Genomic DNA, 13,329 nt, shown 5'->3' with positions numbered 1-13,329 from the left:
ATCATAAACTATCTACATAATGCTGCCGACCAATTCTAATATTCTCAACAAAAAGTGGTGCAAAGATCATAATTCATATATTCACATCTCTTGAGGCAATTCATCCATATGAACTCTTGTGGTTTCACTGTTTTCTATGAGAAGTTACACTTGCACGGTAAATAAAAATTATAAATTATTATACAACTTGATTCCAAGTGAGGAACATATAAATTACTTGCCCACTAGAGGATCACACTTGGATCCTAAAAACATGTTTAAGCAGCTTTCCCACTCTGTACGAAGCTTCCCGGATTGATGGAAATACTTTTAGTGCAATTGTCTGTTTTGTAAATGCCAACAAGTCGATCTGCTAGTTCAAACATATTGTTTCTAAGGCTGCATCAAGATGTATTTAGAGAGGTAGTAAGCATATGCAAAATTGGAACAACTATCAACCTTTAATATAGCACAGAACACGCATACCTAATTATAATGAATTGGGCATCTCTCGTTCGGTCTTTCACATAATGTCCCACAATAGAGACGTTCTTGAAATCTGCAACAAAATTATCGAATATAGCAAAAAGTAAAGAAAACGGAAAAGAAAAGAAAAGAAAAGGTAAACGAAAATGAAGCTAACTTACCTAAAGCAGCGTCTATCTCATCCATAACATACAAAGGAGTAGGTTTGTAATGATGGAGCGCAAATACAAGAGCTAGTGAGCTAAGTGTCTGCAAGAGATTTGTTTCAAACATCTTCAAGCTGAATTAAATAAAGGTACATAATATAGTGAATGTTACTGCTAAACCAGTCACAAAACATCACAGATTTTTATTAAGTTCTGCACCCAAATAAAAAGATGTCCAGAATAGTATGGATCACTTTACCCCTTAAGACAGGACCCAGCAAAATTATTTGTTATAATAGATAGTCCTTATTATTTTCATGCCAACATATACAAAGTTATTTTCAGATTTGTAAAGGGTTATTGCTCCTCAATAACTTGTAAACAGGCAGACCCAAAATCTTTGAACTATGCTAGCTAGCATTCTATCAGTAAAAGAACAATCTGAAGAATGGAAGGCATCACCAGGAAGATAGTCATATTATCATTCTAAGGTTTAGTTTGATGCCGTAAGGTAATGAAAGCTATATAAGCACAATTGACATATAGTAGTGCCAGCAATATGTGCAACATATTAGCGATATCTGCATGACTGCTGCAATTACCTTCTCACCACCTGATAGATTAGCGATGTTCTTCCAGCTCTTCTTTGGGGGTCTGACACTGAAAACTACGCCTTCTGAAAAGGGATCCAAGGAATCAACGAGCTCCAATTCAGCATCACCCCCAAGAGTGATCATCTGCAGTCCAAATTGTACTCATACATATGGTTTACAAAGTATAAAATTGGTAAGTAGGAAATTCTTGTAGTTATTCCAAGGTACTCAGCTATGCAAACTATAAAAAAGCTACAAAGTTTCCAACTATTTTAGTTAATCAGAAAAATAATGATCAAGTGATAAAATATCCTAATACATGCAAACAGAATATGTGGGAAGGCCCTCAGCTAACCTGATACATCTCTTTCAACTTCAGAGATATTATGTTGAATCCTGCCATGAACTCATCCAACCTAAAGACCCGAGAATTTTAAGGTGTGAGATTACTTTGCAGCAGAAATATATCAAGCATTACATTGATGGCCATATGTTTACAATATACCAAAATAAGCAGAAAGGCACAAACCGTTTCTTTCTCAATCCATCATATAGCTTTTTAAGATCATCACGCTCTTGTGTTGCAGCATTCAATTCATCCACACGTTGATGATACAGAAGGGTTTTTTTCCTGTATCTGAATTAACCAAGGGATTGAAATAAGCATTTAAAGAAAAAATAGTTGTAAGAAAAAACAAACAATTCATAAGGATCATACTCTGCAATTGAATCCAGATTTGGATTCATGTCTTTCAGCTGAGCTTCCAGCAATGCAACCATTTCCATTGCTCTTTTCATACCACAATTATCATTTACTAACTCATCATTCAATGCAGCCTGAAGTTTTTCAGGTTCAATTGCATCATTCTGAATTCTGCTGCCATAGAATTCTGATTAAAGAACCATTACAAAAACAATACCAGCTTGCACAGTTGAATTAAGAAATTTTGGACTTACTGATCCATGTGTTTGCTAAGATTCATCTGTATATCATCAAGCCTTTTTTTTAGTGCCTTCAACTTCATCTCCCCCTCCCTAAAGAGCTTCTTCATATCTTGCAATTTGTATTCGGCATCAACCTGCATATAGGCAAAGGTTAGAGGTTACTCAGAGAGTAAGATGATCAACAGTATCAGAAGATTACTATGGAACAATAAAAGAGGAAACAAAGAGAACCTCAGCTGCACGCAGATCATCCATAGTTTTCTTTACTTTGTTATATTCTGCCTTTGTATCATCAAGAACATCTTTATGCTTGTCAATGAGCTATAGTCAGCAAAATACTATCAGAAATTATGCACAACTAAACAACCATCTATTCACTGTTTCAATTTCAAAGTTGAGTTATCAAAATCAAATTGCAAACCTCTTGACTTTTTTTATAGTTCTCTTGAACTATAAATGCCTTCTGCTCTATCTCTTTGAAAATAGACATCATCTTCTCTTTTTCCTCAATGAGAGCTTCTTTTTCTTTCTTTGACTCCTCAATCCCCTTCGTCAATCTTTTCACCAATTTCTCACATGTAGCAATCTTAACTTTGTGACGGTTGATTTCAGTACCAGTTCTGTCAATATCCTGATAAGAGACTACCAGGATTAGAAGCAAAGCTTTCAGGATAATCCAACACAAATTATACTCACAGATTGGATCTTCATGACTTTCGATTTCTGATTCTTAAGCATTTCTCCACCTGCATTTTCAATTTTCTTCTGAAGTTCAGATGCCTGGTAATAACATTGAAGGCAAAGAAATTAATCAAATGCAGGTTATCCAATACACTCTTTCATTTATAGAAAGAATACATTACATATCAAACATCACAAAAGCAGATATGTGATGAGACTACATGAAAAGGACAAGCTTTAGCACAAATTTTGCCCATGTTAGTTGAGGTTAATATCCTTCTCTGAGCAGACTGGGATTGTGAAAACAGAGATGGGATCTCGGTATAACCACTTACTCTATCTTTAAGTTTACCAGAGCATTTCACAAGCTTTTCTAGTTCTATCTGCTCAGCAAATATAATGTTGTCCAGCTCCTTCAGTCTGTGGAGCTCATCATCTTTTGGTTGTGATGCAGCTTCCAATGAATGAAGTTGTTTTTCATTGTAACTGTATTGTGCATTCAAACTCTCTATCTGTATAAAGAAGAGAGAGATGGAAGTGTTTACATATAATGGAAAGTAAAACAAAACACAAGAAAACCAGAATATAAGATATCTACTGTTGTCAGGAGCAGAGTACCACCTCCTTCTGGCACTTTGCTAATTCCATTTCAAGATGGCATTTAGCATCTTCGGAAGCCTGATACCGTTTTCTAGCACCACTGATTCTCTGACGTAAGCTACTGAGTTGGTCAACCAGTTCAGCTAGTTCCTTTTCAGCATTTACAGCAGCTTCTGCTGAAACACTTCCTCTGATAGATGTACCCATCTTACCACCACGAGGCTTGCCTCCACCACCACTCATTGTACCAGACTTCTCAAAAAGTGCACCTTCAAGTGTTACTACACGTCGAAATTCTTTGTCCCCACCATAAGCAATTCTGGCAGCCTAACAATACAGAGGGAAAAGGCTTTAAAATTTTCAAAAAATTAGTGACAGATACTTTCATAAATATTTAGCCCTCAAATAATGTTCTATAATAATATATTGAAAAAAAATCGATAGATCAACTGAGGTGATGTATGTTCACCACAGACTGAAGTAAACAAGCATCCAAGGTTTCATCAACCCAGATGAGTAACCTGTGAGCTGCTGAAATGTAAGGTAGCACACAAATCACTCCAAGCAGCTAAATTAAGGCAGCAAATCATCAGCAGACCTTCAAAGCTTTTGAAGATCTGGCAGCCTGTGTTGGGATGCCATATCAATTAAAAGTTCTTGCTTAACACTGTACTTTAACTACTGCCTGATTTGAGTGCCGGTAAAGGGCTGCTAAGCACCTCGATTGCAAGAAATTTCATGCAGTAGGGGCAGCAGATGATCTACTTCCTCCAGGCTAAATGCACTTCTTTTATATTAGAGGATATCAACTCCTTCAGAAGTCGGGAATTAGACAAATCCACAATCATTATGCACCACCTAAGGAAAATATGAAGGAGTTGATATCCTCCAGGCTAAATGCACTTCTTTTATATTAGAGGATATCAACTCCTTCAGAAGTCGGGAATTAGACAAATCCACAATCATTATGGACCACCTAAGGAAAATATGAAACTACTGTAACTGTGAAAAATCTAACCTGATCAAGGTCTTTGGCAACAACAGTGTTACCCAAGGCAGCAAAGAAAGCTAACTTCATCTTCTCATCTTTAACTTTAACCAGATCAAAAAGGCGTGGAACCCCTTCAGGAATTCGCACTTTCTCGTTCAGCTTGTGCAGATGGTCTACTTGTTTTTCCTGCATTAGAACATTCCATGAGAGCTATACTTGGCATGACAGGGCACCACAAAAATCAACATTATTGACAACGTGTAGATAATGAATATGTGCTGCTTCAACAGGTTTCACAGGACAATGGTACCAAACCAATAGGCATACTGAGCAAGCAAGGAAGCTATCTGACCAAGCCAAAAGGCATCTAAACTTCTATGTCAAAACATGCTGATTTTAACATATTACTATATTCATAATGCTATAAAACAAAGAGAAATATAGTGGATATGTGGAGACAACCTGGTGTGAGGAAAGCAAAATGAAGACCAGACAGACCTAAAGAATAAAGGAAAGCAGAAATTCTCATGAGCACATCATGCTAATCTATAGTTGATGGGGCACCAAATGTCCATCAGAGAAAGGTAGAAACACAGCAGATACTGGATTGAGAAGCATTCTCAACGTGACTCATTAAAATAGAATTCTTAGCTTAAATAGTATGAAGTATGATGATGAGCATAGGACATAAGTTTAGCACCAAAATCACAGAAAAAAGACTTGAAACTTTGCCCAACTTCTGAACAAATTTCTTGAATAAGAAACCAGAAAACAGTTAATTTTCAAATTTCAGAATTAAAATATGTCAACATACTAAGAGCCCAAATGTTTGCTGGTATACAAACAGCTTACCAACTAGCAAAAAAGGAAGACAATATAGAGTTATTGTAATGGCAGCATTAACTAGATCATATGGAGCAGTACCAATATCATGAAAGTAGCAATGCCAAGATTCTTTCTCCGAAGTAACTCAACGCATGCTTGAGCAGTAGTTGTTGTCTCAACAACAATATATTCAAGCCCAGAACATGCTGTTGATATGGCTATATCATATTTTGCTGAAAAAGGAGAGAAGAAAACAAGCCTTAGTTCCAACAAATATGCTGCAGCAAACTAAGCATATTAAACTGTAATAATGATTGATTGCTGAACAGATACAGATAATCAATTTGACAAACAGCTGTATACAGAAGTGAACAACAAGTATATTAACTTGCTTCCCTTGAAATTTCACTACACCACTACAGCACATATACACTCACATATACAATCCCCAACCACCCACACCCACATATACACCAGCAAACACCATGCACACAAAACTAAAAACAATCTGACATCAACCCATCACTCTTTCGACTGAAATCCATGTCACTGTTCACTCGTGTTAATGATGATGATGATTTAAAAATACTGCTGTACCAATCTCACAATTTTGCCAAAAGCCATAAGGTTTCAACGTCTTTCTTAAAACTCATTTTTAGGTTGAAAAAAGTCAAAATTTTAAATGCTCTATAGTGCTAGTCCAGAGCACTCTGCTTTGGCAGAAACAGAAAGATATCAGCTGAAACAGTGAACTTTCTTTGTGACATGCTTGGCCAAGCAAAAAACTAAAGAACTTTTAGTTTTAGTAACATCTAGAGTCTAATATGAATAAAGAATCTTTAGAAACAAAATAATAAAAATTCAAATAAAATCAGTAGAAGCATTGATTGTGTGTAGCACTACTAACATTATAAAAATTCTCACCATCAATTGCACCAAGATCACCTAATCGCCCATAAATTCCATCTATCTCCTTGGATTCTTTAGCTTGCAGAATTGCTCTCAGAACAGTCCCATGAGTTTTTTCTGATTCCAAAGTAGACATGATCTCTGCAACTTTCTGTCTAGCTGCTTGCTCAAGAGGAATAAGTGATTCTTCCATCTTTACGCATTCCTGTGAAACATCCAAGCTACTATTAAATCTGTCCATCCTTCTATGTAGCATAAAAAGATATGGTTACGACACAAGCATATACCTGTTCCAGTTTACGAGCTTCCATTGCTTCAATCTGATTTTTCTCTATTTTACCTTGAATCTCCCCAATATGTGCCATCTTTATTTCAATATTCTTTTCTATAGTGTCCATCTGTTGTTGTGCATCCTCAAATTCAGCTTGAGCACTAGCATGCTGAAGCAAATTGTTATCAGTCAGAGCAGAACAAAGACAGCACAACCAAAGTATTAAATGGATAAACTTGGTAAATAAGGTACTTCATCTGTAAGGAAATGAGATATGTATGTTGAGAATGTTTACTCAAATATGATCACTGAAATGGGAAAAAAAAACTTCTGCTACTACAGTTTTTTCTTATTCTCTAAATATATAAAGTCAATTTTCAACAAGTCAAACACATAAAAAGGCACACCTTTTCTTTCAAAAGTTTGCTCTCAGCAGATGCAACATCAAGATTTCCTTTATGCTTAATCAGTTGGTTTTCCCAGGGTTCCAGTTCTGCTCGGACTTTGATAAGCTCAGAACGATGCTTCTCAGTTTCATCTGCAGTTTAGTAAAGCAGAAAGGGAATTACAGATAAAAAATCTCATCTTATGGAAAGGGAAAAGATAGCTAAAAGTATATAAGAAATAGGTATCATCTTCATCATATCACCTCGAGAGCTTTCCTTAATTTCTTCCAAGATTTTTTCTTCCTCAAGCAGGAGCTGTTGCAGTTTGGGTATCTCTTCCTCAAGTTTTGGAATGAGAATCGATGATTCTTCTATCTCTTTCACAGATTCATCAAGTTTAGATGTATCCTGTGGTAGAAATATGCTTCAGATGCTAACATTTTCAGTAGGTCATAAAGAAAACTTTACATACCTTTCCAACTTTGTCGTCTACTTTTTTAATTTTTTGCTTCAGGTGTTTTAGATCTTCTCGATATTTCACATCCTGCCTTTCAAACTCCTTAAACTGTTCCTTACAATTCCTCATATCAGTATCAAGTTCCTGAACATTTGAACAATGAAACCATCCAAAAGTAATTATCACACTAATAATCAAATGGGGAATTTAGAATTGGATTAAGATCTTCAATGAACTGTAAGTTGAAATATATTTATTTAATACTCTAGAAAAGTACCTGAAGCAACAAAAAAAACTAAAAGCAACCATTGTATTGAATAAAGGATAACGACCATGTTGCTAGGAGGGTGTATGTGTTTCGTAGTTCTGTAGGTGGTGTTATAGATGTTAAAAGCATTATAGAGATTACACTACCAAAAATCATTGGCGATCATTTAGAAACTAATACTTATCCCTGCAAGTGACACTAGAACTGCAGATATATATACCTGCAACAGTAGTAAAAGCTTATTCTCAAAACCAACATCCACAGTATTTAAATTAATCAAACCGGCATGCTTTGTTTGTGCTAAACCATAATCAGGTAAGTGCTTTCACTATTAACAGTTTGCTTTTGCATATCTCTACTAGTTGCAAGTGAAAGTTAAGTCTAGAGAAGAAGATTACTTGAACAAGTGTTAAATAATTAAATGGAATATGTACAACAATTTGGGTGGACAATGTAACTTATAAAAGCTTTCTTACAAAGAAACAAGCATCTGAATTTCAAAAACCTTAGCCTATTTACTTGAGGATCAAGAAGTACTGGCTTGTATTAAGAATACAGAAAAATTAGGACATTATTAAAACAAGTACAATTTTAAAAAAAAACTAGAGCACCAGATGTTGCACAGCTGTGAAACATATAGTAGAACTGCCTTGAATAATTGTAGCCAAGTAAAAGGCATTAAATATTGATTAGTCTGACAATAAAGCTGGTAGATGAGATGGTCTTAATCTGCTCGACAAGTAGGCGAACTTCATTCAACTGCAATAACTCATGTTGTACAAATAGAGTTTCATTGCAGCAGTTCTAATTTGTCCTGGTTTATTGTTTACTTTGACACAATGTGCCAACAAAGTTCCATTTATAATGCTTCCATTTGAGAAAATAACCACAATAATCTTATTCTATAAAACATTTAGGAAGGAGAATCTGAGATAATATATGAAGCTAATGCTTCCACACTTCACTCAACTAAAAGTTGCAACCTTATGATCGTTCATTTGGTTTTCTGACCTGTTATCTGCACATCAGATAATGTGCACACCAAAATACTTATTTGATAATCTGACAAATCAGGCATAACATTTTCCCTGTACGACCTACACTAAGATAGTCACTAATAGACGAACTACTGACCAGGTGAAGAAAAACATCAATAATTAAAAGAAATGGCAGCTCATGAATTGTTTCAGCTTCCTTGGAATTTGCTGAGGTGAGTATGCTCATAGGTTAACATGCAGATGCAAAACATTTAGAAACAAGATTAAAATCTGACAATACTACTGATACTGCCCCCTTAAAATTATACCTCCTGTCTTTTCAAATATTTGTTATATACAGCTTCAAGTTCTGTCAACGACTTGGTATTCTCCTGAATCTTCACCCTGAGGTAAGAACAAAGTTATCAGCCAGGACATCATCAAGATCCAGATAAAAGAGAAGTGCATCTCTGATACAAAAGACCTTTCACTTGTGAGATTTGCTTCTAGATTTGACACATTTTCTCGCAACTCAATAATGTGGGAAGCAGCATCATCAGAAGCCAATTTAGTAGCCTTCTCTTGCCATTTAAAAAATGATAGTTCCTTCAGCATGTATGTCTCTGCTTCGTTTTTGACATTCTACAGAACAGAGTATAAAAGAACTGTCTAATATAACAAACATAGGGAAATAATACGGCATTGGCAAACCAAACATGCACCTCTAAGCTCCCTCTTTCTTTCTCAGCTAATTTCACCATCTGCACTGCTGCAGAACGCTTTTCATTGATGAGCTCAAGCCTAAAAGAACAGTATCTCATAATGAGGGAAAAACGAAACTTGGTAAGGGCAAAAAATTTCTACTTTCACTAGCATCAGCAAAAGTGATTACCAAAAAGGTGATATGAAAGAAATTCAGAGTGGTTATGATATAATATGTGCATTTTCTTGTTTGTTCATTATTAGCATCACTGAATGGCCAATACTTTTGTATATCCACGTCAATCTGGAGCCTTTAAGAACCCCTAAAGTCTTGAATTTTAAATAACTGCCATCTTTCTCAAAAAACCACTCCTAGTTTTCACATAATAGAAATAAATATCAAAAGAAAACAATATCTCGCTCTCAATTCTGGCCATCCTCTTTATCAGGTTTGAATTCAACACTACCGTGATAACGTGCTGACTGTAGAAGTTTTAGGGAAGAATAACCAAAATCAACATATACTCATAAAATCCAGCTCCAATAAGCCCAGACCTTGACTCATCCAACATGTTGACCTCCATGACTACTTCAAAAGGAAAGCTTATATCTTTTATCTATCATACTTGATCAATTTTCTGTGTCATAATTCTCCATGTCACAAATGTCAGTTAAAATCAGCTCTGATACAACAAAGTATATAAATCCCTCCCATTCTTTGGTTCCAACAGACAAAATCAATATTTACAGCTTGAAAAGTAATTGAAAAAAAAAAAAAACCATGGCCTGTTCTCTAGAAAAGTAAAGTGGTTGGTAGCTACAATTGGCTGTCTATGTCGGGCTATATATTAATTTCGAGTGTGGGAATGGTATGCATTGTTAAAATGACCTAGCTCAATTAACTTAGCTTTGAAAATCACAATTTTGTGATGCGACTATATAGACATTCTCAGTCAGTGATTGTGTTAGATCTACTTAGACATACTTCTGATAACAGTCTAATTCACATTTTGAATATCAAGAAAGGCATGAAAACATGTCCTTCCCTTTTCCTAGTGATTCACCCACTCCTAGTTATAATGGAGCACGTTAATATTTAAATTATTTGTATCTACTGAAATAGGCCCCACATTGGTATTGGATATTTCTTGAATAACCAAACACAAATATGCAAAGTTTCAATGCGCAGATCATTTATAATGCAACCATCACAATATAACATTATTACTGCTCTTACACTGCTATGTAGCCTGACATTGTACTGAAACACCAGAACTACAAGTTGAACAAAATAACAGTGAAAATGTTGGAGAATATTTATAAATAAACTCACTGTTTATATGCTTCTTCTATTTTTTCCACGTATTGATTTGTTCCAATGATATCCTCTAGATATTCTAGGAAGCCCTCATCATGAGGCCCTTGAGCCTTTGGTTTCATTAGCGAAATCTGCTCAACTTCACCCTGAAAAGCAATCATGTGAGCATAAGAACTGGGATGGTACAATAAGCAAATAGATATATCATATTATTGGATAATCATGACTCATCTGACCGACTAATAACCTGGCAAAAGCAATTTTGGAACAAGAATGGAGTGAAGCATTTTGACCAGAAAAAAAAAGTTAACCTAACTAATCACGGTTCTATTCTAAAATTCTCAATGATATGTATTGCAAGGAAAACAAAGAATTACGGCAAAATTCATGTGTTCTTGAGAGTATCTTTAAAACCTGGAGGATGAGAAATCTATTGTTGTCCAGGTCCACTCCTTTTCCTTTCAGCATTCTGGTGACTTCAGTAAAATTACTTGCACGGTCATTGATGTAGTACTTTGAGGAGTTGTCCCGGAAAGCAATTCTTGTAACAACAAAGTCGCTGCCCTCCACAGCCTTGTAGGTTCCATCATCCTGATAAGGCTGCAAGAATCACACTCTGCAGTTGATAAGAGATGGTGAATAATATGCAAGCATACCAGGTCAACAATTTCTTGGAAATGGACAGAAACTCCCGCACTGTCCAGATTTTGGTGGTTGCTAGAATTGTGTATCAGCTCTGATACTTTATTCAGGCGCATCTACATTGAAAGGAACCGTCAGCTTATTTGCTAAACTAAAGTATAGTTAAGCTATGTTGAGTTCTAAATACTTCATAAATTATGCCTCTTTCTTTTCCTTCCCTTTTTTTCTTTTCTTCTCTTTTTCACTCTTCGAATTGCCTAATCTAGCCTAAAACCCGAGACAAGATGATCTCGAATTTCACAAAAGGATTTAGATAAGAGAGAAGAAGTATAGTCTGATATGATATATTATCGTTCTAGTGAATCGTTGTAAGAAGTGATGGAAGATTTACCTGCTTCGCCCGCTTCCCAAACACAAAGAGCATAGCATCTATAACGTTACTTTTTCCGCTCCCGTTAGGGCCAACAACCGCCGAGAAGCTCTGCAGAAAAGATCTTTTGTTTTCTTAAATAAAACTGAAAATTATCACGAGATGCAGATCGTAGGGTTTCACTTCGATCGACCACCAAGAAAATAGACATAAATAGCAAACGTTTGGGATCGACGGCACTCTCAAGAAAGCACAGAGAGAAAATTTACAAGAAAACAAAAGGGGAAAAAGAAGGAAGAGCCCTCTCCGTTAGGAGTCCGCGATTTAGAGCCGAACTGGCGAGAGATAGAGGGAGGAGAGGGAAGAGAGGCATTAGGAGAAAGAAGAAGAGATCAGTGTTGAAAAGAACCTTGTGGAAGGGGCCGATCCGCTGCTCGCCGGCGTATGATTTGAAGTTTCGTAACACCATCTCCTTGATGAATAGCCGTGGTTTCAGCCTCGAAGATGGAGGTGGCGATGCGCCGCAAGATGCCATGCCTGGATCTCTCGATTCAGTCTCCATGGCGCCTTCGAACAGAGCTACAGCCTACGAAGAGATAGAAAGGAGGAGAAAAAGAGAGGTGATCGGAGTGGGTATGACTTAGGAGGGAAAACGAAAAGAAAGAGGAAGTGGGTTTGTATTTGGGAAGATTTTGCGAGGGAAAACGAAATAGGAAATCACGAAATAACCGGTCCACCGGAACGGCCTGTTGCGGTGCTACCCCCTCCTCTTAAGTTTTTAACTATTAAGAGCTTTCGTGTCCAGAGTTTTTTACGACACCCGGCCCTCCCAAATATTTATTTTACATATTTAATATAATTTAAATTTTAAATATAAGATTATGTTCATTTTATCCTCAGCGGCTTTTAAATATAAATATATTTAGTATTATATTTAAGTTTCCAAGTAGCTGAGTCTCGTAAACACAAGTAAGGGCAGATTGAAAACAGTCAGAAACTCTTATATCACTGTCTTTTCCTTTTTACGTATTTGCATAATCATATTTCAGTAAAAGAGCATCATATACCGGCGATTTATCTTCCTCTTCCTTTTTCCTACATTGAAAAAATTATTTTAATATTATATACATTCTTGCAAATACTCTCCTTTTAAATAATATATGAAATATACTAAGATAACACTGCTCAAATGGTTAAAAGAGTTCAATATTGTGTGAGAAATTCTAAGTTCGAATTTATAGTTTAATTAAGATATTATTGAATTCTCAGCTCTCTCTTAACAAAATATGTACAAAACCAACTATTATAATAGATCATCATTTAGCCTATTACTCATAGATCAACTCTCACGAGTATTGACATGCGGTTCACTTCTCATATAGGAAGTCACAAAAACATTCAATTTAAAGTGTGCTTAATTGATATTTAAAAAATGATAAATTGAAAGTCTACCACTTTATATACAATATTTAGATGATGAAAGCAGATAAAAAAAAAGTGCGTTTTCCGCTCCCTTATAATCCTCCAAATTTCCATACCTATTACAAAAGGATATAGCAACAGTTTACATCCTAAAATCACTAATTGTAATAATTACTTACTTTCACTAACTATTCTAATTTTTATTAAATACTAAATGGTCATAATTACTCTCACTTCTTATCAACCAAGCATATGCCTTAGTACATTAGTTAGTTAAGTTTGAGAGGAATGATGTGCCTCCGTAGGAAGAACTTATTAATTTGGAGGCATATTATCCACTTCTGAGTGTAATTCGACGAAA

The 13,329-nt window shown here is 35.7% G+C and overlaps 1 protein-coding gene across 1 annotated transcript; it reads right to left on the bottom strand.

The window, feature by feature from the left end:
* Positions 1–55: 55 nt before the first annotated feature.
* Positions 56–12,197, bottom strand: LOC140788238 (structural maintenance of chromosomes protein 4). The gene is made up of 28 exons (XM_073137421.1): positions 11,956–12,197; positions 11,568–11,657; positions 11,191–11,292; positions 10,949–11,125; positions 10,550–10,680; positions 9,237–9,315; positions 8,999–9,156; positions 8,844–8,919; positions 7,285–7,413; positions 7,076–7,220; positions 6,834–6,964; positions 6,443–6,595; positions 6,171–6,360; positions 5,346–5,479; positions 4,449–4,607; positions 3,452–3,757; positions 3,166–3,342; positions 2,846–2,929; positions 2,571–2,780; positions 2,381–2,470; positions 2,162–2,283; positions 1,923–2,078; positions 1,734–1,841; positions 1,560–1,620; positions 1,214–1,348; positions 627–714; positions 466–538; positions 56–378 (listed from the first exon to the last, which is right to left on the bottom strand). The coding sequence occupies exons 1-28, from the start codon at positions 12,106–12,108 to the stop codon at positions 258–260; spliced, it is 3,738 nt and encodes a 1,245-aa protein (XP_072993522.1). The 5' UTR covers positions 12,109–12,197; the 3' UTR covers positions 56–257.
* Between the last annotated feature and the right edge of the window lie 1,132 nt (positions 12,198–13,329).

Source organism: Typha latifolia, chromosome 1 (genome assembly GCF_019914945.1).
Source record: "Typha latifolia isolate L0001 chromosome 1, TyphaL0001v2, whole genome shotgun sequence".
NCBI classification, from domain to species: domain Eukaryota; kingdom Viridiplantae; phylum Streptophyta; class Magnoliopsida; order Poales; family Typhaceae; genus Typha; species Typha latifolia.
This window is presented reverse-complemented; position numbering and strand designations above follow the sequence as displayed.

Bases quoted from the DNA above. Each gene is read 5' to 3' on its own strand.
- LOC140788238 (XM_073137421.1), bottom strand. From the start codon at position 12,108: ATGGAGACTGAATCGAGAGATCCAGGCATGGCATCTTGCGGCGCATCG. The intron at 6,596-6,833 runs GTGTGCCTTTTT...AATTTGCTTCAG, and splicing joins GCAAACTTTTGAAAGAAAAG to CATGCTAGTGCTCAAGCTGA. The intron at 4,608-5,345 runs GTACTGCTCCAT...GTTCTAATGCAG, and splicing joins TTGCTACTTTCATGATATTG to GAAAAACAAGTAGACCATCT.